We start from the raw sequence: 27,139 nt of genomic DNA, 5'->3' as shown, positions 1-27,139 counted from the left end.
GAGGTCACCCGTGTAGGACAACGGAAGAGAAGGGCTAAATCCACGCGAAGCGAGAGAACTTCCTGCGGTGATAGGGACGTCCTCTGTGCTGTCCAGTGTGGGGACCACCAGTTACCAGGCGCCATCGAGCCCTTGAAATGTGGCCAGTGTGACGGAGGAACTGGATTCTTCAACTGCATTTCATTTTAATTGATTTAAATTAAATCGATTGAAAGACCTTTAATGCATAATGCACTCTAAAAACAGACATTTTCAAAAACAAAATTGTGCCAACAGCTACAGAAAAAGGAAAACCGAAGCTTTACCTCGGCAAATATGAAAGCTGAAAAATCTCTCCAGAAGAAACACAAATGCAGATTTTCGATTAGACTTTTCTCATATGATGGTTTAAATTTTTAAAATATAGGTCTGTCCTTAAGAGTGGGGAGTGTAGTGGAATGAACCCCAATTGCCCGGGAAACAAGATGGTCCTGGGAGACTGCCACTTCTGGGTGAGAAGCCAGGAAGGAGGGAAACTGAGGCAAGGGGCGTGCAAAGCCGCACAGGCCAGTCTGTGAGCTGAGTGTAGTCAGCTCCAGACCAAGGAATCTGGGGTGGGAGGCGGGGGGGAGGGGGTAGAGTGCTTTTTGCTGCCTTTGCTAGGGGTTTTTGGAATCACAGGATCACCAATCTCGTCCTTGGAAAGCTGACGACTGACGTGTGTCCTTTCTGGTTTCGTGAGATGTCAGTCAAGTTGAGAGAAAGTGAGCCCTGGCCAGACATGGATGTATGAAAGTAATGAAGAAAAAGATACCATGACTCAGGAAAAATGGATCAGACAACAGGGGTCATGGGAGGGAGCCCCAAGGAAAACCCGAATTCAGAAGGGACCGAGTTTCACAAACGTTATGCAGCCATCCACGCCTCCCCCATTCAGGGGGCTCTGCTCAGAAGTTCTTCTCTCCCCCAAGAGAATCGGATATTTCATGAAAGCATGAAAACAGAGCCTCAACATGAAAGTTCTTGGTAGTTTCTTTTTCAGTCTGTCCACTCACCTGTTGAAATCTAATCCCTACTAAGCGTCTACGGTTCTGCAGGTTCTGCAGTCGACCAAGCGCTGCGTTAGGTGCAGGGCAGCGAGGAGGGGAAGGAGGAAAACGGGGAGTAAGACATGGTTCCCCCTCCCCCACACACTCCAAGGGGCTTTGGGCTGACGGCGGCGGATAAAATAAGTAAGCTCATTAAGTGTTACAGAGAGATGACCAGCAGAGGGGAACTGCCTGACAGCTATGGGGAGAGGTTCAGCTGCTAGAAAACCCCCTTCTCAACCATGTTCCCTAAAGCCCGATCAGGAAACAGCTCGGGCCAGAGCGAAACAAGTGAGGTTGTGGGGAAATAACATGAGAAATACAAGAATGCCACAGCCAGCACAGAGGGAAGCATTCTTTTCAGATCGCAGATACTGAAAGCTTTCAGGGGAATATGGCTAATAAGCATACAACAAGCCGGCAGAACCAGATGGGCAATTTAAGAATTCTGGAACGCACCTGTCAGGCCAAAACGGCATGCATTCCCATAAGGTCAGAACAATGTATAGATAACATCTCCCAAATCTCCGAGGTGCCTACTAAATCTAGTTCCTACTGAGTTTCTCTCCAACGAGCAGGAGAAGAAACGATGACAGATTCAGAGAGATAGAAAATGAAGAACTGTTTCGTCTCACGTAGTTTAAGAGGCCACCAGTGGGGCTCAGGAGCCCTCGGCCGGAATCTAGATCCACGCACGATGCGAGGCCACCTTCGAAAGCTCAGCTCCGCCCTGTCTTCTCCCCGCCGCACCCCACTGCCCCGTGTGAGGGAGGAAGCAAGCAGCTCGCACCATGGGGAACAGGCCCAGCGAGTGGTAGCGCCTGGACGTGGTGTTGGGCACGGTCTTGTTCCGCAGGTTCTTGAGCTCCTCCTGGGCCTCGTGAAGCATCTCCATGCACTCCGCGTACTTGTCCTCCAGCTCACGCAGCTGCAGGGGACCAGGGAAGTGCGGGGGTGGGGGTGGGGGTCAGAATCTCGTGAGCACTGGTGCAAACCTACCCACCCACACGGCCAGAAGGACACGGGCACACTCCCAGGGGCCCCGGCACCCCGTGGTCTGAGGCCAGATGCCCGAAAGCCCTCAAGGCTCAGTTTTTCTTTCATGTGGAACATGTTTACGGACTCAGACATCGCTTGAAACCCTAAGCCAGGGCAACTGAGATTCAACACATCTTTAAACAAAGGGGAGAGCAAATCGTGACACCCTCATTTTGAAGGTGTCTTTGAATGAGCTCCCTTAACATGGTATATGCTCTGTGTCACTGTCATCTCTTATTGCAGCGGTCCCCAACCTTTTCTGGCACCAGAGACTGGTGCTCTTATGAGAATCTGATGCCCGATGATCTAAGGTGGAGCTGAGGTGGCGATGCTGGCGCTGGGGAGCGGCTGCACATACAGATGAAGCTTCACTTGCTCACCTGCTGCTCACCTCCTGCTGTGCGGCCCAGTTCCTAACATGCCACAGACTGCTACCCATCTGCAGCCCAGGGCTGGGGACCCCTGCCTTACTGGAATGTGTCTCAGGAGCCCGTGCACACCAGTCTCCGGGCTGGTGTACAGCCCGGCCCCCTAGGCGCTCACAACCGGTAACAGCGTCGGCAGGAATTAGTTTAGGAGTAAAAATGACATTCGATTCAACATAAAAACGGTTATTAAGGTGGACACGACCCGTAGCCGATCAGAGGGAGGCTGATGACCCCCTAACTGGAATTGGGGGCCCTGAGGAAATGGGGGGGGGCCACTCACCTCGGCCGTGAGCTGTCGCTGGGCGTCCTTCGCGGCCCCCAGGTGCTGCACGAGTTCCTCATTTTCCACCGCGCACTGAAACGGGAACAAAGGGACATCGGCTTCTCTTACGATGCTGAGAAAAGTCTAACTTTTTCCTTCTTCTTCTCTGATCCGCGATGATCCTCTCGCACTTCTACTCTGGGGCTTTTCTACTGGAGTGACATTTCACCTTTTACACAGATTTGAAGGCAGTCCTTCCCACGTTCACATTCGTTCTCTCTCGCCCACCCGCACCCCGCCTCCCCGCCCCCCCAGTCTCGGCTGCTGCTGTCCAGAGCATTTCACCTCCTGTGTCTAGCAAAGGCCCAGCATGGGAAGCTGAATTGCTCTGAAAGATGCTAGCCCATTGCGGGGCATACCAGGGGTACGCCGTAAAAACACCAGACGGCGGTTCATTACGTTAAATGCCCAAACTCCGTATCTACAGCACCTTTTTAAACGAATTCTACTAATCTGCAGACTATTCTTAGGAGAAAAGCGGCGATAAAGACTATACTATTGAAACCACTAAGCTCCTTCTCCAAAGGGGCAGCGCAAACTCCCGCGACATGAAGCCAAATGGCACGGTCTCCGGGGGGCAGATGCCCCTGCGTGAGCTCAGAACGGCCCTCTCTGTGACAGCCGGAGGAATGGGGCCTTACAGCTTTTGCCTTCTTCTGCAGGTCGACGATCTGCGACAGCAGGTGTGTGATCTCCTCCTGCTGGCGGGCGGCATCTTCGGTCTTCTTGGCCAGTTCCTCGGAGATGCTGGCAATCTGCACGTTGGCGTCCCCTTTGACCGAGAGAAACCATCACAAGAGTAAGTCAGGAAGCCTGATGTGCCGACCGAGAGAGAACGGTTTCTGCGTGGTTTGTGCAAGAAACATCTATATCGTTAAGACGTGAAGTAGAGAGTGGGTGGTGGGGGTAGGGGTGAAGAGGGCTCACAGGAGGAAGGAACCTGGGGTCCCCACTTTGTTCTGTGGTGAAGCAAAGCAAAGCGGCTTCCCTGGGCTCAGTCGGTCATGACAAGGAAGCCGGCCCCCCAGTTATGGCTCCAGGGCTCAGTGTAGGGGCCTGACCCCAGTGACCAAGGCCGCCCCCCCCCCACCCCTGAGGAAAGCAGGTAGGCTTCAGGTGTCAGCCGGGAGGCACCACACCAACACCAAGGTGCGTCTGGCTGAGTCCCCACAGTCCACGCATGAACGGATTCACGTCACTTACAGGAAGCTCTGCTGCACTCTGTTCTAGAAGGAAACTCCTGCCATACACAGCACAATTTCCTTGGGTGTTTTCAACCTATATTCAGAGCCCAAACTCATTTTACCGGAGTTAACATATGGTGTGTTTCACTGACTTCGTTTTTTTTATTATTTTGCTGAAACTCAAAATATTCTGTTCACCTCTTTGTCTGATCTTAACTTGTAAACTTACAATAGAGACAGTAGAAAGAAGCATGTACTTGCAAAGCTGAGAACTCTCGCCTTGACTTTTGCAGACCCAATTACTAGAAAGCGGGTTCCCCACATTTTCAACATAGAACTCAGAAGCTCGGCCTAACTTAGCGGGAATTACCTAATTCCCACAGTCCAGTAGAAAGCCAAAATTTAAATTAAATATCGGTATCAGAGAGAATTTGAGACCATGTGCGACTGACAGCCTGGCATCCAATTTCTCGTAAATCAGGGTGAGCGGTGCCACGCAAGACCAGGGGAGGCCTCTAGTTTTTTTTTTTTAAAAAAAAATGCGACTGAGCCCAGGCTGGCAGGCAGACTGTACTTTGTCAGGAGGATGCAAATCTGTCTGGTCGTAATGATGGCAGATGCAGGAAGTAAGAGGAGGGAACAGGGGTGCGGTGGGAGGACCGGGGACATACTCAGCTCCTTCACACAGTCGTTGACCAGTTGCTGCTCCTTCTCTTCGTAGGTGATGGTCTCCGTCTTCAGCTGGCAGGCCTGTGGACAAGGCCCAGGTCAGAGGCCCCGCATCTTCACCCGGACCGGTGGGGCAGGCAAGGCTGGGGCAAGGAGCGAGGGCTGACCTGGTTCTGCAACACCGCCCTTCAGCATCTCCGCACCTGTCACCCTTTGCTCCCTCAAAGACGGAAAGTCCATCGGAACCCCCCGCTCAATGAATCTCAGACTTCCAACGCTGAAAATGTGTGTACCACGAGAGGGCGCCACACGAACAATCCACACTAACGCTATGAACCCCGCTTTACTAAAACTCTGTAAGACCACCCTTGGGTCCAGTCTGTCTGTCTGATTCATCTGTGTCTGTCCCGGCTCATAGCCATGAACCCCTCTGGGACCCAAACAGTGCCCAGGACACAGCTGCCCACCACAGGCATCCTGAGGATAACCACAACGTGAGTGGCTAACGCTTACATTCACCTACTATGTACTGGGCACTGTCCTAAGAGGTTGAGTCGGACTTAAACCTGGTGTATTCCGTTGAGCAAAACAAGGTGCAATGTGAAAGCATTCGAATCCAGAGACCCGAGAGCTATTCCAGGACTCTGTATGGCTTGCTCCTGCTACAAAGGTGGGACAACAGAGACGTGGAGGCCCCAGTGAGAGAAGGTGTCTCTGAGCCCTCAGGTCCCAGCCCCAGCCAGACACTCTTCCTGAAGGCCAAGATGGAGTAGCGGACTCTCCGGCTGGATCAGATTCCCTCAGCCGGCTTTAGGTGAAGACTCTGATGGAGGGCCCTCCACTCGCTGTGTGCCCAGGACTACAGCGTTTACTTGGGGCAGGTGCTGGAAGAGGCAGCGCTAGACTCAGAATGGGGAGCACTGGGCTGTCGTCTGGGCTCGGACACTGGCTGACAGAGAGGCTGGGCAACCCGTCCGTAAACGAGGAGCTGTAGGAGGTGAGCGCTAAGAGAAAATGACCCTTCTCTTTGGCCTAAGAGCGTCCTCGTGAGCCCAAGGCATGAGGCTCTTTCCAATGTGTGGACAAGTTCACGGGGACAGGTGGTCTATGGGAGGGGCTTTGGGAGCCCTGGGTCAGCTCAGGTGGACATGCAGCCCCCACCAACTAGGGCCTGATAAAGAAGGCTGCACTGTAGTCTGGCTAAAGGGCATAAACACACCGATAATTAAGACCGGAAGTACGAAATGTGCACGCATCAGCGTTTCCAGATGAGGACAGTGGAGGGAAATGTGAGGTTTGGAGTCACGGTGACTTGCAAGTCCTGGCTTTGTCCTTCCCTAGCTTGCACGGCCTTCCTTAGGAAATCAAAACACCCAGCAGCCTGCGACCCGGTTTTCTCACTTGTGAGAATCAAAGTCACCAGCTTCCCGTTTCTTCGTGAAGATTTTTAAAACTAAGGCCGGCAGAGCGCCTAGCGCAAGGACTAGCCAACCAGGGAGAGCAGAAAGCGTGAGTTCCGCAGGCGCCTCATCGCAGCCTGCGGGAGGGAACCGTCTGGGAGGTCTGTCCCCACGTTCTCGGGCACTGCTACCTCCAGGTGTGTCTGACCTGCCGCTGGTGACATGCAAACGGGGCCTCCAAGACACGTCAGAGCCGCGGAAGGCGATGGAAAGACCCCGCCGTGGGAGCTTCTGCCACCCTTGTCCACCCACGTGCGGCACAACCCGCCCCTCGGGGTGCTGCCTTGCTGCCCCGGGAGGCAGAGCCCGCACGTAAAGGAGGCCCCCGGCCGAGCGCGCGGTGAGCGCTGAGCTTCAGCTCCGGGCGTCTCCCACAGGCTGTGTCACCGCTGAGAACAGCGCGGTCACCATGGCTGCTCTCGCCGGATACGGCAGCTGGGGGACAAGAGCGGGCTGGACACTCGCCTCGGATCGGAGCACGACGTTCTCCTCCTCGAGGTCCTTCAGCTTCTTCTGAAGAGAGTCCAGATGAAAGTAGTTCTGGACCGAGGGTGATGACTCGTTTCTCTTCAACCTGGGGGAGAAAGTACGGGCCCTTTCGAGGGAGACACACATTCCTCCCCACCGCTCGCGCACCCAGGGGTGTCAGGGGACACGCGGGGGTGACAAGGACCCATTGGGCCGCTCCCTCGCCCCCAAGAAGACAGGGTCAGCTGACACACAGGCTGGCTGCCACTTCAGACTCACATCCCAACCCTTTGTCCACAACTGGCCGTTGCCACGTGGTCTCGGCTTGCGGGGGAATCAGCTCTACCCGAAGCCCACGCCATCCCAGGATGCCTGGAGGTTTATTTAATACTTAAAATGCATTTTTATGTGCCTGGGACTGCTTTAAATACTTGACATGTATGACTGCTTGTAACCCTATGAATTAAGTACTCTTACTCCGATTTTACAAACGAGGAAACAGGCACAGAGAGGTCAAATAACTTGGCCAAGAGCACACAGCTAGTGAGCCACAGGGCGGGGAAATGCATCGGGCTGCTGGGACTCTCAGAAGCCCCCACGCCTTCCGTTGAGGCCCCAACACAGCACCCCTGGCTCCAGAACCCTGTGTTTTCCCCAGCGGCTGAGGCCACCCCATTACTCGTCAACACGCCAGGCCAAAGCAACCCAACCTGACAAACGAGTGAGAGAACTCAGTAAGAGGAAAACTGAGAACCGGTCCTTCCATGTCCCACTAAAATAGTAAAATCGACCTCTGTGCGAGGTGCTCGGACATGCCCGGGCTGCAGGAGGCGACCTGGCCTAGGCCAAGTCCAGGGACACGGCCAGCGGCCGGCCTGCGCTGCGGCCCCCGACCCGCGGCCTGGAGACTTACGGGGTGGAGCACGCGGACTCGGGCTCGCTCTCCTCCGCGGCGCTGGTGTAGAACTGCAGCAGCTCATCCTTCATGGACAGCTCGTGCCGGAGCTGAGACACCTGTACACATACACACACAGACACAAGGCCGGGGTGACTGTCCACTCCCCCACCGTGACCGCGTCCCCGCTGAGGCTCCCGCACTGCTCAGGGACAACGCTTACACGTTCTCATTAAAAGGGAAGCTGGCCACTGATTTTGTGTTAGTCACAGAGGAGAGGTGAGAGGGGACTAGAGGGTTCTCGGATGATGTCTTGGGGGGACAGGAAAGCATATGGGCTTTGCAAGCAGCCAGATGACCAGCTGGGCAAATGGCTCGAGAAACGGATCACGTTACCAAATGAAAGACAAGGCCACCTGCGTCTGCCGAAACCAAAGCTTACCTGGGACCAGGGCCCTGGGGATGCTGGCTGCCGGGGTGGGCAGCTCCGGGCAGCTGGTCAGCCCTCGTGCGCACACTTGGAAAACCTCATGGCTCCGCCCTGTGACCACTGCACCCTCAATGATCACAGGTAGGAATTCAGACCCAGGAAGAGGCAAGTATCAGGAACTGGCCATACTGACTACCATAGCGCCAGGACAGTTTTGCAAATCACACTGATTTATATACCGTAGGTGTCAAATAAATAAACCTGGGCCATTAAATTTTTCACTCGCCCTTCCACCGTTTAGTACTGACGAACAGGGAGTTCTGCTGTCAATGAGAGCTGTGCTTCTGTTTAAATTCTTTCTTGTGTCTCATTTCATTTAGGGTCTGTGGTTTGTTCCAATTTTCCTACACAACACAGTGACTATGTTATGACATCCATGGAGAAGCCAACTTTATGTCCGCACAGGCGTTAGCTTCAACGCCTGGACTGATCATTTAACGGGGCGCCGAAGGGGAACATGTCACAGTTTTGAAGTTCAAAGCCTTTTCTCATTTCCACTCCCACAGAGCAGGATGGTCTTCGTGCGAGGCGAGGAAGCCCCAAGGAAGGGCCGTAACACGGGGACGCGGCATGTGAGGGACGACAGGTGACCATTTACCGGTTCCTGGGTGGCACGTCCCTCGGTTCAGAAGGGACTGGGAGGGGAGCCAGGCTGACCTGGCACGCTTTACTACCTGAGAGAAGGGGGATCCAGGTCAGAATGTCGGGCGCAGAGAAAGCAGGAGCTAACTTCTCCGAGAACAGAAGCATATAGTAACGTATCATCTTTTAAAGAAAGCCCATGATTAAAGCTCATCTTATATAGTGACGACTCTGTTTCATCATGTGACAAGTCATATTAAACCCAGATAATGATAGCTTGGAATAGCTTTAACGAGGAGAACCTCTGAATACATCTTAGAAATACAAAGAAGGCCATCCTGTCCCATTAAGACAGTTTCTGGTAAAAAATAAGGGAGAAGAAAGGAGAAAGAATGCAATCAAAGTTATCGCAGTTCAAGTTCATCGCTGAAAGAACAGGAAGATGGAAGGGAGTTACACAGCGGGGCTCGGCTTCAGCCTCTCGTCCTTGTTCTAATGACCCTGTCTGACTCCACGGAGCCTTCCCCCTTCCCGCCCACGCCCCGGCCCATCCAGAAGACCAGTGCTGCTCCTTCCAAACCTCGGCCCCTTCAGATCAGCCCTCGACTTTCATGCCCCTGCCACTGCCGAGATCCCACGGCCAAGATTTGTATCATGAAAATAATGGGGTGTCTAGCATGAAAACAACAGGCCGTGTTTTGTTTTACAGGCACAAACTTGTCCCGCAGTGACGACTGTGTGGCCTCTGCCCTTGCCTGCAGCATGGCCAGCCCCCCAACTCGGGAACCCTGCTCGTTGCTGTGTCAGCCTACAGCTGAGTGTCTACGAGTCAGCCTATGTGATGATCTGCCCTCTTGCAGGACGGGGACTGTGGCTGGTCCCAGGCCTGCCGTGGGACAGGACACTGTGGGTCTCCTGAAAGGACAGGCTCCTGGGTGACCCGGTCCACACTCTCCGAAGGAGGCACAGTGCACAGAAGGAGCTGCCGAAAGGTGGGATTCTGTGTCGGGGCGGCCACTTCGGAACAGGACTTGAGCATGCCCTCAGGGCGGGGAGGGGGGCCTTGGCGAGGGGGCCCCCCGTGACGTCACCGCCTCCGACCACGCCTGGGGCACCGCCGCCTCCGCGCCGGCCCTCACCTCTTCCCGGATGTGCTCGACCTGCTCCTCCAGTAGCTCGTTCCGCTCCGTGAGGGTCTTGTTCTTCTTCAGCAATGACTGGCCAATCCGAGCAGCCAACTCTAAATCCCGCTCTTTCTGTGAAAAACAGAAGTGGAAGCAGAGAGTCAAAAAAAACAAAAACAAAAACCCCATGCTTCCTGCAGGAGCCAACAGCGCTCGGCGTCGCCGGAGGAAAACGAAGGCGTTAGAAACGACAAAGGGGCTAAGGATTCACCATCCGGTCACCGGCGTAACAGCATTTGATCCTCGTTTAAAGAGGAGGATGGTCTGGCCACGTGACGTGCAGAAAGGAGCTACACGGACCTCAAGCAACGAGAGGGAGTCTTCACACCTAACACGAGTAAGTCTCTGTTCCAGCGGGGAAAAAACCTGCTCCCAAAAACATTTCTCCACAACTGCGTTCGATATCTGCGTAGGCATTTGATACCCCGTCTCCCTGAGGGCTGGGTATTGTCGCCAGGGCCCAGCACGTGGAAACTCTCAGTGCCTAGGAGCTGGATGAGTGGATGAATCCAGACAGTTCAAGTGCTCTTACGATAGAGCCAGGAGCTGATACGAGGAGGCGGCCTCTTCGGTGCTTATGAAGCTGGAATGTATCGCATTCCTTATATTTGCCTCCTCTGACACGAAGAAAATATTTCGAGTTACCCTGAAACAGTAACATGCTTCTTCCACTCACTGGGAGGGTACTTAGGGTTTACTTAAATCAAACACAGGCAGAACGGAGAGAGGCGATGCATAAAATTGCCCTACTTCAGAGACAAAGATGTGTTAGGGACACAGGATTTTCTGCTCGGCTGATGACACCACTCAGAACAGAGCAGGAGGGAGAAAAAATGTTTAGCGGCATATACAGGTACAGCTGCCTCGAGAGGAAAAATGTCTGGTGACAGTGGAGATGCGGGGCGGCCACCGGCACCGGATGCGGACGTACTGATCCCCGATCAACGCGGTTAGATTCGACTTGCTCGCTTGGGTGGCGCAGAGGAGAACTCCGGAAATCTAAATTATTTTAGAAGCTTATGCCAATTATGCCGTTCCCCCGGTGTAAGAAGCAGGTGAACGGAACGTGTAATTGTTCGGAAAAATAAATGTAAACGAACCCACTTTAAAATGGAGCTGGAGCTGCCATGGCAGAGGACCTGCCTTGCACGTTTTATGCCTCAGACCTGTGGAAGGTTAAAAAACGGGGCAGCATAACCTTGGGACTGGGCCGAACGCAACGGTGTGTCCCGGAGAACTGTTTGCAAGCATGACAAAAGAAGCAGATATCGTGACTAGCTGGCTGATGGCTCCTGGACTGAAAATTAAAAACACTCTTCAGAATAAACATCACGATGTTGGCTCCTCTGCATCAACGGAAATGCCTTCCGTCTACTGCGATTGCTCCCCTTCCCGCTCTCGTAGATGCCCTTCGCCTTTGTCTCCTAACTAACTGGCACATTATTTGGGCTTTTGCCTGAATCGATGCTTCCTGAAAAACTATTCTTTTTTTTAACCCAAATAAATGCCTGTTGCCTCTCATTTTGAAAGGCCCTTTTATGTTTAGCTTAACATAGTTAAGAGCGGGGGAAAAAAAGAAAAAAGAAAAGCTGGGGAGGAGTCCTCGCTTCTGAAGGGCTAGTAACTAACTACGTGGCGCTGGGGTCGGTGGCATCCGCTTAACAAGGATCAGGTACACTCGCGATCCGTCTCTTCCAAAGACAGGTTGTAACCTGTGAGCAGGCTGAGAGTCACTTTAGTGACGGCAATCGACATTTTGGTTTAAACGGGACTCCGCAGCACAGAACCGCAACGCCAAAGTGCGTCCCCCATAACCAGGACGCTACTTCCCACTTAAACTTGGTTTGTCACCGATTTACTTTTGTGAGTACTGAGTCACGACCTACGACGTGTTTCCTGCAGCAGGTGCTGGTCCAGAGTTTAACTGCTCCAGGTGAACCGTCCCGCTGTGAAACTATGAGCGTTGGGGTTCGGACTGAACATTCCGGGGCCTGGTTCCCTCGTCTGTTAGACGGGGTAGGGTGAGATACCCTCGGAAAAGAAAATCTTCCATTTGTATGATTCACTGACTCGTACAACTAAGAAGCAAAACAAAGTGAAAAAATACGAACAAGGAACAGCTATTCCGTGCAACGGCAGCAACCCTTCCCCTTGCTTATCGGGGAGTTACACTGACCCCCGGAGGTCTAAGCGTAGTTTGGGAAGACTCCGGATTTGACAGGTCTTTGTCCCTCCCTCTTGCGCAGATGATGGTCTCTCTCCCCTAGGTCTTCAACAGTCCTAAAACCTGTAACCGCTATCGCCACTGTCCCAGAGAGCCAGCCGGGTATCACGTCGAGGAAGCCACGTAATACGTCCAGCCCATCCCCACGGTGTGTGTCTCTCCCCGGCATCCCTCCCCGTGGGACGAAGGGGGCCAGCGAGTCTGCCCGACACCTGAGATGCTACTCCCTGTCGTCACCCAGTCGGCTACTGTTGGCTACCAAGGAGGGTCCTTCTCTCAGGGGCCCTTCATCACACTGCAGACTCAACAGTCAAGCTTATTTGGTCCCTGGAGGAAAGGACCCCAAGGAATCGCGTGAAGGAACTTGCACACCCGCCTCTTCGGGGCCGACTCCCAATCAGCACCTAGTGCGTGTGGTCTCGGCCGGCCAACACTCAGTTAAAACCGCAACACCAACGTCCGTCTTCCTGCAGAAGCGCAGTCAAGTCGACAAAAGTTCTCTGCTGGAACAAGTTCTCGGACCGAGGACCCAGCAGGTGCTCCCTGCCCTCTCTGTCTGCGTCACCCTTGTGCCGCTCTGGGGGTTCCGAACGCGTCACCCTGAGACGTGCCTCTGTGGTGTGCACGCTGTTCTGAGCTAAAGGCAACCTTAGAGGAAGGATCAAGAGAAACCTCTGCCCCTCCCTGAACTACCTACGAGAACCTGAATTAGGGGCCTTGCCCACAATACGAGACTATGGGAGATAATCTCTTTCGACCTCTCGAAAGGGCAGGACAAACTTTTATTCACTTAGCATCTGCTCTCCTTGGAAGTCTCCAAGGCACCTTACCTCATCCCTAGCTTAGGTCACCTTCTATCTCGGAACCTCTCCCGCACGTGGGGTCTCTGCCTCGCTCCTGTATGTGGGGTTCCGATACACACGTGTGAATTAAGCGTGGTTATTTTCTCTTGCTAATCAGAAGAAACCTTACGGGTGGAGGAGTGTTCGCTCCCTACACATCCAAGCCGCTGAGTTCCAAGCGCGGTCATCTGCTACGCTTGAGCCACGTTTTTATGCAGATTCCACTGTAAGCAAATCAAGCAAAAATTGTAACAATGAGGACCAGCTGGGAAGGGCACCGCTCAGGCACGTGGAGGCGGCTGAGGGTGGCCCGCACGCACAGAGGGCAGAGCCCAAGAGGAGCGGGAAATGGGAAGGGGAGAAAAAAAACAGGCGGAGGGGGTGCACTCGACAATGAAGCCCCTCGCCTCTCCCCAGGACACCCCAAAGCTCACCTCTCCCTGCCCAGCTGAGCGGCAGCTCTCACCTTGTCTACACCGAAAATCTAATCTTTCTAGTAAAACTCTGCTGGGGAAAAAAAATTTTTTTAAAGCAAGACGTTACAGTAAAAATAAAGATGAAATGAAAAAAAAATGAAACAAAAAGTTATCCTAGTGTTTCTGTCGTTTCTTTACTAAAGTGATGGGCAGGCCGGTTGGGTTTCTCTTGGAGAATTACTAGAATAAAAACAAAACAAAACAAAACAAAAAAAAACCTTCCGTTTCTTACAGCCTGCCAACAGCTAATAAGTGTTTACTTCTAAAAATAGGAGAACGGCTAGGAAACGACCATTGGATTAAACTACAATGAGAATAAAAGACTAGAAATAAATAACTTAGGGCCTTGGAAATAACCTATTAAAAGAACTGGTTCTTTTAGTCCGCAGGAAACTCGGCCAGGTAGGGCTGCTTCTTACCCTGCCTGCTCCCTCTCCACAGACACGCCTTCTTTGAGAAGACTGACTTGTGTCTCGGCCTGTCTTACCAAGGAACACATGGGCTGCTGACAGAATCCCCTGGAGCTGGCGAGCAGCCTGCCTCCAGCACTTCGTGGCTGACTCATCCCATTCACCGATTTCAAGAGAAAGTGTGACTCAGGGGCCTTCGGAATAACCCTCTCTGTAACTAGGGAGGAGGCAAGCCTTGCCCAGAGATAAATTCCACACAGCAGTGAGCCCGGGGAAGCTGCTGGGTCCTCTTCCCCTTAAACACAGAAATGAACTCCACGCTGGCCATGGGCTGTGCTTTGGCACCCTGTGCAAATCCTGCCAGCAAACCCCGCCTGCATGTGGCAGGCATGCAAACCGGAGCAAACGCTCACGATCGGAGCAAATGGAACCCCGGCCAAGAAAAGCACAGCACGGTACAGCCGTCACATGACGGGGGCAGTTAGATGTTAACCAGGAAACCCGCCTTGTTCCAAAGAAAGGCAGCGACTCAGATGCAATGCTTGTCGGGAGATGGGGAGGAAGGGCATGTCTAGAACACAGAAACACACCGACCACTGCTGTGACGAGCTACTAAAAAGAAAACGAGGCACAACAGAGCCGCGTGATAAACCGCCCCACGAGTATTCTTTTCGGTAACTCGATTTTTTAAAAAAGACAATAGCATACTCTTCCTACAGTGGCATTCATTTAGAAAATTAGCTGGGGGGAAGTGAACTGTTTTTAACCAAATCTGCACAAAGGGTTGGAGTCCCGGGCAACTCTGGAAGCCATCCTCCCATGGCCGAGCAGAGCCGGCCCGCCCAGCTCAAACTCAGTGTGAGCCAAGAACGCGGGCAGCGGACACTCCCAGAAGCAGCGTCCCCTAAAAAAACAGGACCCGGTTCACATTTTTAAAGTCAAAATGTCCCGCTGCCAAGCAACGAACCGTATTCCCCCAAACTAAGTCCACAGGGCAGTAAACACATAACCAAAAGTAAGAGTCACACGCACTGCAGTCAAGGGCCTGGGCTGGAAAGCACCCACGCCACCCTGGGCGTCCTCCGTCCTCTGAGATGCAGGTCCCTTCCCTGTAGGATGGGGAAACAGTGGTGCCTACTTCTGAGAGCTACCCCACAATTACTGAGACGACACGTGAACAACACACAGCTCTCAGTAAAATTTCAGCCTTAATGATACGGCTGACCATAGAGGCCGGCAATTACCAAAGGGATGTTGTTGCCAAGGTTACAAGGGAAGCAGAAATCGTCGACCTGGGCCCCCCCCCGTCCCCCCCCCGCCCCCCCCCCCCCCCCGTCTTGGGAAAGTTTCTAATGAATCCGGTTGGATGAACCAAACAAACAGAACTGCAAGGTGACTCCTGCGCTCAGGGCTCTGTGGGGGCAGAGACAACAACCCAGGGCCGCGGGATGGTGACGGCTTCAGAGGTCCCCGGGTAGCCCTGCAGGGCAACACTCAACGCCAGGAAAAGACAAGAGGCGACCGAACGGTGCACCAGGTCAAGGGCGGGAGAGCGGGAGGCAGGTCCCCGGCGACGCGGAGCGGGACGTTTTCAGAACGTGATCAAGTGTGTGGCTGCGAATGCCACTCTGAGGAGTTCTAAGTGTCAGGGAAGGGCCAGGTGATTATAGAGGGCTTGGGACAGTGGCAACGGCAGGAAGATTAGAGGAGAAAGAAACTAACCGCTCACTGCTGAGGCTCCAGGAGCTGCAGTGGTAACCGTGGAGTAAAAATACAGGCACAGACATGGGACCCCTCAGAAGACCTGACGACTCACTGGGAACGGGGTGAGTGGCAGGTGCTGGAAACACCGCAGGATGAGGAGGGCAGCGGCGTTCCTGGGGGTAATGGACACAGCAGGAAGGGGACCGTAATAAACCACCCGCTAACGCCGGCCACCAAGATGGCTGCAACCGGAGTGCCACGGGAAGAAAGCCTTTTCCCCCAAGATGCTTCCCCATTGGCCCTGCCACAGCCCCAAAACCTAACATCACTCATTTGGGGCTGAGGAGTTTGTAACGTCTGTGACATGCAGGTGGTCAGGTGGGGCTCGGCGCCTGCTGCCACTCAGCCCTACTGGGTCTGGTTGTCAGTGGCCCTCGGGAGAATGGGAGGGGAGCGGGCTGCAGGGCGGGTGAGCCCTCCGGAACTCAGAGGGAGCTGGAAGGCTCCAGCCCGCAGAGCGGGTCTGAGAATGCTTGATGTGCAGAAGGGGAAAACACAGGGGAACAGAGAGATATCAAAAATGGGGTAAAAAGATGCCCCTCAAAACACTCTGGGTCCCATCACTCCTGCTCGGTCTCATGTTTCAACCCTGTCCTACCCCTGGCTAAAAAATGACAACAATGATTCAATGACAACAATGATGTCTCCCACATCCGTCTATTCTTTTCCTGGAGTAGGGCTAATGAATGGTCCCATGACCCAAAGTCACTCTCGATTCTAGAGCAGAAACAAGGGTCTAAAAATTAGCATCTGTGCATTTAAGGCCTGATGCGGGGGTGAATGGGGGGGCGGACTACTCTTTAAAGACGGGCGCTTAATAAATATTTACTAAGAACCTCCCATGCTGCGGCCTGTTCTAGGCATGGGGAATGCACACATTACACTCAACTGTTTTTAAAGGCCTTCATCGCTCTGTAATTCTCAGCTGCCAACACAGCGCTGGGAAGAAACAGACAAAACCATGGTCTCTAAAATACCAGCAGCTCATCTAATCCTCAGCAAGTTTCCTAAATTTTTCTTGCCATGATTGTTTTGGTTATTTCCAGGCTGACACTGAGTCAATATCTCCTTAATCGTATGTAAACTAAAACAAAACAAAGATATGAGTAATGATGTATTTTTCTGATATTTTTTGGACACACTTAAACTATATCCTAACCAGGTTTTTGAGATTTTTTTTTTCTAATATTAAACTGGGTATTCTAGCAGGTATTTCAACGCTACCTGATTTTGTCGTTAATTCCTTGTACAAAGTTACAGCTACAAAGACTAACATAGCTGCCAGTTCAGAAAGCAAAGCCACTACATCATACCCTGAGAGGGCCCGATTTCAGAGCCTCTGACAGAGATGGGCCATAATGTACGCTTTAATCAACATAAGTGATATTCGATCACTTATTAGGGACTCTTCGCCTCCCCCCAAAAACACTTACCTCCTCAAGCAGCCGGGTGACAGCATCGATGTCATTATATGTCTTAGTCATCTGGCCAACTCTTTCGGCACATAAAACTGCAAGAAAAGAAACTAACAATGAAACTACTGATGACACAATCTGCCAAACAAATGACCCATCTACAACAGCGCCCCCCCTCCCAAGCTGTGCCTGTACGTTAGGGGGCACAGAGTCTGTTGGTTTTGCAGAGTTCAGCCCACACTGTACTCCGCAGGTTTCGCTTCCCAGTTCCAGGAAGAGCCCTGAGCTTTGAGGGAGTGAGGGGGGTCGGAACGACCTCTCATCCCCCCGCGAAGCCTTGACATTGTGTGTGACATACTTAGACGTGGTGCTGGGGGCGAGGCACTGGAGTGGAAAGGGGCCTGGCCTCATGTAAATTCAGTCAACTGAAATGGGTCAGCAGCAGAGACACAAAAGTTATCGGAAAGACGTACAGGATGTAGACCTCGCTAACCCCCGAGACCCAGCCACGCGGACAGAGCGGGATCCTTCTGAAAGCAGCTCTCGGGATAATTATTAAGCAACAGTCTTAGCTGCTAATTTCAAATGGCACAGCACCCCACCCCCCTCCCCAAATGGCCTAAATGCTAAGGCTGTGTAACCAGTTCCCATACCATGAAAACTTGGGTGATAGATTTTTTTTTGCGAATCCACACCAAAAAGACTATTATTGCTACACCACACACACACACACACACACACACACACACACACACACACACACAGAGTACCCAGAACAATCGATCTTTCACTATGCATATAACTTCCTGTGCTCATAAGGGGCTGCATCAGGCTACGTTAGGACTGTGTGGGTTTGTCTTCCCTTCCATTGAGGAAAAAGCTTGTGCGGAGAAGGAAGACTTTAGTCTGCTGAAAAATCCGAGGGTTCTTTTATTTTAAACCAGTGGCAAGGAAACTGATTTGCAGTTCAACGAACACCAAGAAGTAGCATGGTTTTTTTGTTTTTGTTTTTTCCTTCTGTGGAGGAAGGAGTTAATGCAAATGGATTTAAAGTCAAAGTGTAAAAGTTTTTGAAACCTGCCACTTTGGGGCTAAATAATAACTTCTTAGTAACTCTTCTCAACTAAGGCTTCAGAGAGTAATTCTTTAACAATCGAAGACCAAGTTCAGCTTTGGCAAGGACCCACATTCAGTATCGACCCATGCAAGGCATTTGGGAACTGAAGTATATTACTGAGCCAAACTCAGCAGCAAGCCACAAGGGGAATGCAATAGGTCTCTCAATATTTTATGAAATGCAAATAGAGATCATCGTAGTAAAGGAGCTCAGAGAAATCTGATCTGTTGGAATGATTTTCTTAAGAAGGTGACCTGAAATCTGGTTCCAAATCTGAAACCCAACCAACACAGAGCCCTAAAGCCAGGTAAGGGGACTCCTCTCCAAGCCTCCCCAACCCGCCCAGCACTTGAGGACAGAAACTCTCTAGCCAGCTGGAGAGAAGCAGGCCCACTGCCTCAGGCGCCTTCCTCCCTGCCCCTCAGAGCTGCCAGGTGTGGGAAGGCAAGGGGGATTTTATAAGGGTTGGTTTAAACGAGGGTTCAATTTAATGGAGATGGGAGTCCAGCTCGAATTGCTCTAAATAGTTCATCAGCTCGAGGTCACAAGAAATCCTTAAGCGAAGACTCCTAGGCTGTGGACAGGAGTTAGTTTTCACACCGTACAGCTGCTACATTCTGCGAGAAGGCAGATGACAACGCCGGAGGCCTCCAGCCAGCTCGCCCACAGGGAAGCGTCGCCCCCCACCCCCTTTGTCGACCGGAAACGGCCACGGCAGCTACAAAACGCCGTGGTGCTGAAACTTGTGTTGTGACCGAGGACCCGCTATTGCCACCACGCTCTGGAAGGACTAAGTCCTCGGCCGTCCTGGAAAGACAGAAAACCGGGCCACGTATTACCTCGCCTGGCGCTCTGTCACCCTCCTGGAAGGGAACAAGATTCGGAGCTGCTCTCTTCTCTGGAATTGTGTTAATCTGAAATCACACTTACATTTTTTAAGCTCTTTTTTTTTTTTTTTTTTGATGTAAGAAATGATACAGAGATCCCGTGTACTCTTTCCTCAGTTCTCCCCAGTGGTGACATTTTGTAAAATTACGTACATCACAACCGGAATGCTGCCATTGGTGCGGTCCATCAATCTGACTCAGATTTCCTGAGTTTTACTCGTACTCATTCGTGTGTGTGTGTGTGTGTGTGTGAGCGTGTGTGCGTGTGTGAATGCTAAGCCCTACCCGATTTTGTCACCCATGTAAGTTCATGATGTATCCACCACCACAGGGATCCCATGTGGTGCCCTTTTATAAAGCTCATTATAAAAAGCCTGACCATATTGTCACAATTGAACTCTCCCCTATCCCCCACCCCCAAAAAACGTATACTCGAGCCAGTGGTATTCTCCAGTGTCAACCAGTTAGGCACACACTATCACCAGGCACACAGTGACAGGAGGTTTGATGGGCCTTTTCAGAGGTAATTAGGGGCCCAGAATGACGGAGGGGCCTCCAGGAAGTCCCGAGGCCTTAGACGGAGTAGACAGGAGGTTTGATGGGCCTTTTCAGAGGTAATTAGGGGCCCAGAATGACGGAGGGGCCTCCAGGAAGTCCCGAGGCCTTAGACGGAGTAGACGGAGCCTAGCCACGGAGACCAGAGGCATAAATGAAAAGTTACTGTTGATTCTGAGCTATGAAAGTTATGTGCATTATTATTCCAGGGATGTTTTTTAAAATATATATAATTCCCCAAATTAGGATAACCATAAAAATACTGACATTTGGATGGAATGACACATTTTAATTCTTTTTTGTTGCTGTTAAAAAAAATATTTTTTTTTTGTAGTGATCGTGGACTAATTAGGGGGAAAAAAATTACTTAAAATATTTTTTCTAGAAAATATAATTGACTATAATATATAAGGTCCTGGAATCCTCCCTGAGGCTATTTTTAAGAGAAATTAATAAGAGCCGCCTAAATGGATTATCTCATTTAACCCTCAAAGCGATACTATGGGTTGGTGCTGACATTAACCCCACTTTACAAATGGGAAAGTGAGGCCCAGAGAGGTTAAATAACTCATCCAATGTCACAAAGCGAGTGAGTGACGAATTTCAAAATAAGAAGAGACTCCCAGTAGGAACAGCGGCTAATATTTACGGAGTCCAAGCTATGTCTGTGGATTTAAGGTGCTTTCTCAGTTAATCCTCATAGCACCCTGCAGGGTCCGTGCTGTTATGAGGCTCTGAGAAGTTAAGGACCTGGAGTTAAGGACCTGACTGAGGTCACAGGGGATGAGGCTGCTGGCAGGGACCGAACCTAGGCCAGTCTGGCTCCTGTACTCATCTAGGGACAAGGGCAAGGCTGGGGCCGGCACGAACCAACAACGTTCGGGAATGTAAACAGAGCAAGAGGCGCCCGTGGCGGACGGCACCAGGGACTGGTGCTCCTATGAGAATTTAATGCCTGATGGTCTGAGGCAGGGATGCTAGAGCCGAGGAGCGGCTGCAAACACAGGTGACGCTTCGGGCTCACTCGCCTCCTGCTGTGTGGCCTGGTTCCTAGCAGGCCGTGGACCCTTGGCCCAGAGGGTTGGGGACCCCTGGAAGGGAAAGAAAGACCCCTGACCTTGGGACTCAGAGGCTTAGGTTTTTAAAGGAGACTCTACGGAGGCCTCCATAGGAGGTGAGCCCCGTGCTGGTGCCTTGAGTTTTCTGGTCCAAGAACGGAGGGGACGCGAAGTGATACCAGTGAGGGCAGGAAGATAACAAATGACGCCTTCACACAGTAAGACAAGTGCCGGCTGCATTTCCTATCGACGTTCCAGCTACGCGATCCATAATAAACCACGGTCACGTTTCTCCGTGGGAACAGTATTCCGCGTGGAGGTTCCATTTTCGACCAAGAGAGCTCTACCAAGTCAATCCACTTCCGCCCAAAAAGAGAGCCAAAAAAAGAAGTAGAAGAACAGATATGAACCTCTCTAATAACGTAATATGAGAAAACTGGAACTAGGGTCCGAGTCCTGGAAAAAGTAGTGAAACGTGCCTGCAGCAGCAAAGCTGAGCACACGTCTAGCAGTATCAAGCCAACATGACGGAATGTGTGTCATCGTGCACCAAGCTCTGTGCTGAACAAGGCAGGAGACCCGCCCTCCTGGGTGCACAGAAAACAGGTAACCCACGCGCCTGTCCGGGCAACCCAGGCCCAGGGGTCTGGACTTGTATCATGGGGCAGTAGGAAGCCACTGGAGGGGTTTTTCGAAGGGAAGGGTCCCCATGAGAGTCGTATTTCAGGAGACATCCTGGCTTCAGGACGGATGGAGTGTGTGTGTGGCGCGGGTGTGTGATCAGCACTGGGGCTGTTGATTACTCCACGGCTCTCCTGGGTGGCGGTGGGGATGGAGGGAAGCGGTCTCTTTTTCTCGAGAGAGTGGAGAGATAAGACTGGGTGGGAGGGAGATCAAAAAGTATAGTATCTGGGCTTCTCGCTGGGACACACGGGACCAGAACATGCCATTTCCTGGGTCTAGTGTCCCTCTGTGAGACAGGCACGTGAGACCGAAGGTCAGAAACCAGATGGGCCACCCCAGTTCAATCACTGGCATGGGGACAGCTGCTGAGGTCACTGTGGAATAACGTGTCATGCCACTGTAGCAAGAGGCCCACCTGGCAGGAAGGCCCTTGCTGGAGCTGGAGGTGTTAAATCTTGGTTTGGAAGACTCCACGTTGAGAAGAGAATCAAGTGCTTATCCTTATTCAAGGACGGCAGGTGGAGTCATGAGGGGCCCTGGACTGTCTGACTGGGGAAGGGAGACCTGTGATTGGCCACCACAGTTCACTGGGGAGTGAGGGAGGGCCCAGCTCCCTGGGGGCTTTCATCTAAAAATCAGCAATGCAACTTTTATGCAAATTAAACTGTGCCCCGAACAATTTTGAGAATAAATGCTGGCATCCATTTTCCAGCTCCTGCCCATAGACATGAGATGCCAGCCAAGAAATCGGAAATACCTGTGGTGTGCAGGCCCTGAACAGAAATGGCCAGTGGGAAATTCAGGAGTGACAGGAATTGAGACCCGAGAGAAACCCCCACGGGAGGAAACAATGGGGGGTGGGAGGGGATGCACGTGGGCATGTGACTGCGCCCTCGGGCAGGGGCTGCTGCAGAGTTCAGGTGGCAGCCAGACCAGGAAGTCCGAGGATGACCCCCTGAGGCCTGACTGGATGTGAGGACACCAGGAGGTCCCAGCTCAGCGACCTGCTCTCCCCGGGAACCTGTGTCTTCCTCTCACATCCACAGGCTTGATAAGACCTCTTGCCATATTGGCCAGAGGAACAGAGCGATTGAAATATGATCTCTATAATCAAGGTGCTAAATCACTAAAATCAACTCCGTGGAGGCCTGAGGACACGATTCTCTTCTTGTCTGAACTGGCCTGGGAGCTTAAACTCTTCAACATTCCAGTGCTGTGCCAACGCCCGGACACACATCAAACCTCCGGATAACCCCTTGAAGGATACGCAAGTCTCCCCTATCCAGATCAAAGGATGACCATCTCAGACCAATCCAGAGGCTAAGCATGCAGCCCTGATTCTCAGGAACGTACTTTTCATTTCAACGACTCTTACCTTCTCTTTCTTCTTTGCAGCACTCTGCTGTTGCCTAGTTGTGTTCCTGGTGTGCAAACCCGAAGGCCCCCGAATAAATCTTTATCATTTATTTCTAGCCAGAGCCTCCTGATTCTTTTTGAGTTTGTTTGACGGGCCTTGGGCAGACCCCATTTCTCACTCGTGCACTGTATTCTGGCAAAAGCTGTCGTTAGAACGATTAGCCCGATTAGCCCTCATCACTTCTTAACCTAATTTTGATAACGGTTCTCCCATTTCAGTTTTACATGTCTTTGGAGAAAATAAACGAATGAATGGATGGATAATTTTACACACATGTGTGTACACACATATATACATATGTGTATATATATAAATGTGTATATATATGTAATTATACATATGTATGTATATTTACATTTATAAGTATCCCAAACTCCCAGGGAGACATTGTTTCCTTATAACTCAAAGAGCTTTGCAGCTGTGGCTCTCACGCTCGCTCGGAACCTTCCCCTGCCCACTTATATTTGCATTTTGGGTGGTTTGGGGTATACATTCTTTATAGGTAATTTAATTAATTAGAACATTGTTTTTCAGCCCTTTTTTAGAACCTGACCTCAGTCTCCCCTCCCCAATAATTTCTCCTGTCTTCAATAGCTTAGTATCAATTTTTTTAAAGTAAATTTTATTTTCTATAATTTTTATTATAAAAGCTAGAGGGATATTGAATAAACTTTCAAAATAAACTTGAACCCCTGGAAATTCTGATGTTCCCGGTTGAGACAGGAGCTGGTACTCAGGTGTCAGAGAAAAGAATGGTCCACGAACCAGTGGATCATCCCTCTCACACCTTGACCAGTAGCAGCAGTTGTCACTTGCAAAAGCATCCCTACCTTTGGCCCCCGATCCTCGAGGAGGTAGAGCTAATACATACTCACCGTGTGCCCTGTTCATAGGGGCAGGGGAAGGTTCCGAGCGTGAGAGCCACAGCTGCAAAGCTTCCCATATAATTCCAAATGAGTCACCACTGATGCCAAGTTTCCGGGCATTACAGAATAGATGTCCTCCAAAGCTTTGTCTCCACGTTTCTGAATGTAATGTGCCAGTGCTCTGCTTACAAACCCTTACCCTTTCAGCAGCTCTGCCGCCACCTGCAAGCGGCGGCCTCTACACACAAGACCAAGAGCCATCCTTACCTGGCCCCTGCCCACCTTTCCTGCCTCCTCACCTGTCACCGGCGCCCATTTTCCACCACAGTTTGTCCACACCCGATGATGCCGCTCTCAGATGCCTGGCCTGGCACTGCGTGTACATTTCCTGCTGTGGGGTCTTTCTCCCACTTCTCTGGGGGAGCTCCTGCCTCTCCCGCAGCCCAGAAGGAAGACATGTAGCTGATGCCCTCTCCAAGTGTCAGCTCTTCTGTCCCCGGTTGTAAAACCTGTGCCTTTGACAGTCTGCCTTCCCTCGAAGGCATCTCGCAGACACCTAGACTGGGCCAGTTTGGAAAAGCCTTTTCGAGGGGGCCATCCTCAAATGGGTGTGTGAATTTGCACAACTGGATCCAGCTGCTGAGCAGCATCTCCCACTTATCTCGCCAGACACAGTGCTGGTGGGTTAGACACGAGATGGCAGGGGAACTCAGGCTCTGAGAGGTCGGATGGCTCATCCAAGGTCATAAAGATTTTAAAGGTCTCCCAGGTGTCTACCCAAGAGCAATAAAAACACATATCCACACAAAAACATGTACACAAATGTCTATAGCAGAGCCACTCATTTTAGTCAGGAAGTAGAAATGACTCAAATGACTCTCAACTGGTGAGTGAATGACAAAATGTGATAAGGCCGTCCAAGAGACTATGACTCAGCCATAAAAAGCACTGAAGTATTGCTATGTGCTACAGCATGGCTGAGCCTCAATCCTGTGCTCAGAAGCCAAACACAAAAGACCATATATCCTATGATGCCATTCATATGAAGTACCCAGTACTGGCAAATTAGGGGGACAGAAAGCAGATCAGTAGTTGCCTGGGGGTGGGGGTGGGCATGAGGGATCTCAGGGTACAGGGTGGGGTGGACAAGTGTTCTAAAACTAAATTTTGGGGATTGTTGCACAACTCAGTGAATTGACTAGAAATCATTAAATTGTCCGCTTAAAGTGGGTACATTTAATGGTATATAAATCACACCTCAATATTTTAAGTTACCAAATAACGGGCAAACGAGCATCCCTGAACTACATACTCGTATTTCAACCACTTCCCCATCGCATGACAACACAAAATCATTCCTTTTTTATCTCATTCCCTGACCGAGACTTCCCCAGGCCCCAATGGTGTTCTCAGACAGCAAAATTGTTTAGGAAAAGCAAATCACCCATTTGTGGACCAGCACTGATAAAGAGCACGTAAATGTACTAGTCTGTCCCACATACAACAGATTATTTTTTGTAAATAAATTTATTTATTGAAATTAGTTTCGAGTATACATTACACTGGTTAGGCATCTACACTGTTCATAAAATGGTCCTCCCAATGGCTCCCTCCCTCCCCTGGCCCTCCACTTAGCCATCATGTTAATGCAAACTACATTCCTCCTGCCATGACAATGGATTATTTTTAATTAGACAACTGTCATTAAAATTTGCTCTGACGGCAGAACAATTTCGTGATACATCCAGAAAACCAGGGGCCAACTCTCTCCAGTTTGTGAGAAGAGTGTGACTTTGAACTTCCCTACCCCTTCTCCCAAGTAGGACCTTTTCTTGGAGGTTTGGCCAAGTCCCTCGCTTCGCTGTTGTTCGTCAATATCTATTTAGACTTGACCCAAAATCCCAAGTGTATTCACTACTGAGACCTACAAGGCACACATTATTTGGTTTAAAAAACAAACAAAGTGTAACTATTTTGATGCGCCCCTTGCAGTGGGTACAGGAATAGGGTGCGTGCCCACCAAGAATGGCTGTGGCCACAAGGAACCTAATTCTCACAAAGGTTCTGTGTCCCTTCTTACCTGGGAAGTGTAAGTCACAAGAAGGCAACTGAGTCTTATTTGGGGCCCAGCACATAGCTGCTCCTCAGAAAAATGGGAGGCTTTGTTGTACTCTCGGAACATTCTCTATGAGAAAAAGCTCATTTCTAACCAACACTCCGGAGCGGGGCGAACACATAAAAGCCCTGGTGTATGTCTTATCGCCCCAAGATAAGTGAGTGTCCTGGAGAGTCCCGAGGAAAAAGGAAGCCACATGGAACCTCAAGTCGGAGATGACACGAAGAGATGGTGACGTCGCTAGGAAAGAAGGTGCATGGACAAGACAGACGTCCCCCGACATGTGTCTTACGCCAGGGGCCGAAGGGTAGACCACAGGCAGCGCTCCTCGTGAGCGAAAGGTGCCGGTTTATCACGGCTGCCTCCGGGTGGCCTCGGGGACAGCATGGTGGCAGAGCAGTCTGTTCCGCCAGCCTCCGCGTCTGCACGGTGCCAGGTCTGGGCACTGGGAGCTGGCAGGGAAGCATCACACGCCAAGGGCAGGGACCTGCAGGACAGCTCCGGCTATGTTTCACCGTTCATCGACATCATTAACTTAAATTTCAGAGTGGCTGTTTCCCCGGCTCACTTTTGTTTGCCAACGTTGGCTGAGAGCAGGGCCCTGAAGCAAGTTATTGAAGAGGCAGTCAAGCACGACTACTGAGTCTCTGCAATGTCCAACTGCTGCTACCCTGGGCATTTTACAAATACTATTTCAACAAAACCCAAAACGACCCTGCAACACAAATACAATCCCCATTTCACAGGTCAGGTGAGAGGTCACGTGGCTTGCCCAAGGTCAGGTGGGACATAACCAAGGACTTGACCCTGGTCTGCTGATGCCATAATCATCTACCCTGCCCTAGACTGGAACATTCAGTGTTGATCTGTGGTAGCCATTTATCACCAGGGTATTTAACGAGGGCCAGTGGGTGATAACCGAAAGGCTCATTTATGACCGTTCGCTGTGTGCCTGGCCCTGTGTGGATGTGGGTCGTCTCCTTTCGTTTACATGTATCCTAAGAGGAAAGAATTGCTATTGTTCAAGTTGTAGACGTGAAGAAAGTGACCAAGCTCACAGAACTATTACGCAAGGGCCTGATCTGTTTGACCCTCAAGTAGATGCTCTTAATTGCTGAGTAAATAAACGAAGCCTACCCTCAAGGAATTCTGGGTCTAGTGAGAAGGTAAGACACATGCATAAAGTAGCATAATTCAGAGGAGCAGGCAGGGAGTGCCAGTTGAGAGGTGCTGCTGGGGAATTCAGAGACAAGTAGGCTGGGAATGGCAGGGGTTTAGGGGACAGGTGCCAGGAGTGGGCAGAGCAGCAGGAGACCCAAAATACACAGACCATGGGTGAACTTTGCCCATGGCCAGTTCTGGGGTGATGCTGGTATCAGCACCCCAATAAGAGAACCACCCCGAGCAACTGACATCACTGGAGGCTTGTGTTGTGTAGCCATGGATACCAATAACAAAACCCCAGCTGGACCCAGATAATAAACAGCATTACCAAAGAGACCTTTGGAACAGTGCTCAGAG

The 27,139-nt window shown here is 51.2% G+C and overlaps 1 protein-coding gene across 17 annotated transcripts in view; it reads right to left on the bottom strand.

The window, feature by feature from the left end:
* TRAK1 (trafficking kinesin protein 1) overlaps positions 1-27,139 on the bottom strand; it is a 161,883-nt gene that overhangs the window by 24,086 nt on the left and 110,658 nt on the right. For all 17 annotated transcript variants that reach the window (XR_004950600.1, XM_036219858.1, XM_036219856.1 and 14 more), the window contains 8 exons: positions 16,937-17,013; positions 9,743-9,859; positions 7,550-7,650; positions 6,634-6,742; positions 4,711-4,789; positions 3,497-3,627; positions 2,814-2,888; positions 1,858-1,995 (listed from right to left, as the gene is read on the bottom strand). Coding sequence is in view for 16 of the 17 variants with exons in the window: in XM_016163286.2 (XP_016018772.2) it covers positions 1,858-1,995; positions 2,814-2,888; positions 3,497-3,627; positions 4,711-4,789; positions 6,634-6,742; positions 7,550-7,650; positions 9,743-9,859; positions 16,937-17,013 (827 nt within the window). In the remaining variant the exon portion in view is untranslated. The remainder of the gene's footprint in view (positions 1-1,857; positions 1,996-2,813; positions 2,889-3,496; positions 3,628-4,710; positions 4,790-6,633; positions 6,743-7,549; positions 7,651-9,742; positions 9,860-16,936; positions 17,014-27,139) is intronic.

Source organism: Rousettus aegyptiacus, unplaced genomic scaffold, assembly GCF_014176215.1.
Source record: "Rousettus aegyptiacus isolate mRouAeg1 unplaced genomic scaffold, mRouAeg1.p scaffold_m13_p_4, whole genome shotgun sequence".
Taxonomy (NCBI): domain Eukaryota; kingdom Metazoa; phylum Chordata; class Mammalia; order Chiroptera; family Pteropodidae; genus Rousettus; species Rousettus aegyptiacus.
Note: the sequence above shows the minus strand (reverse complement) of the source record. Positions and strands in the feature narration are given on the sequence as shown.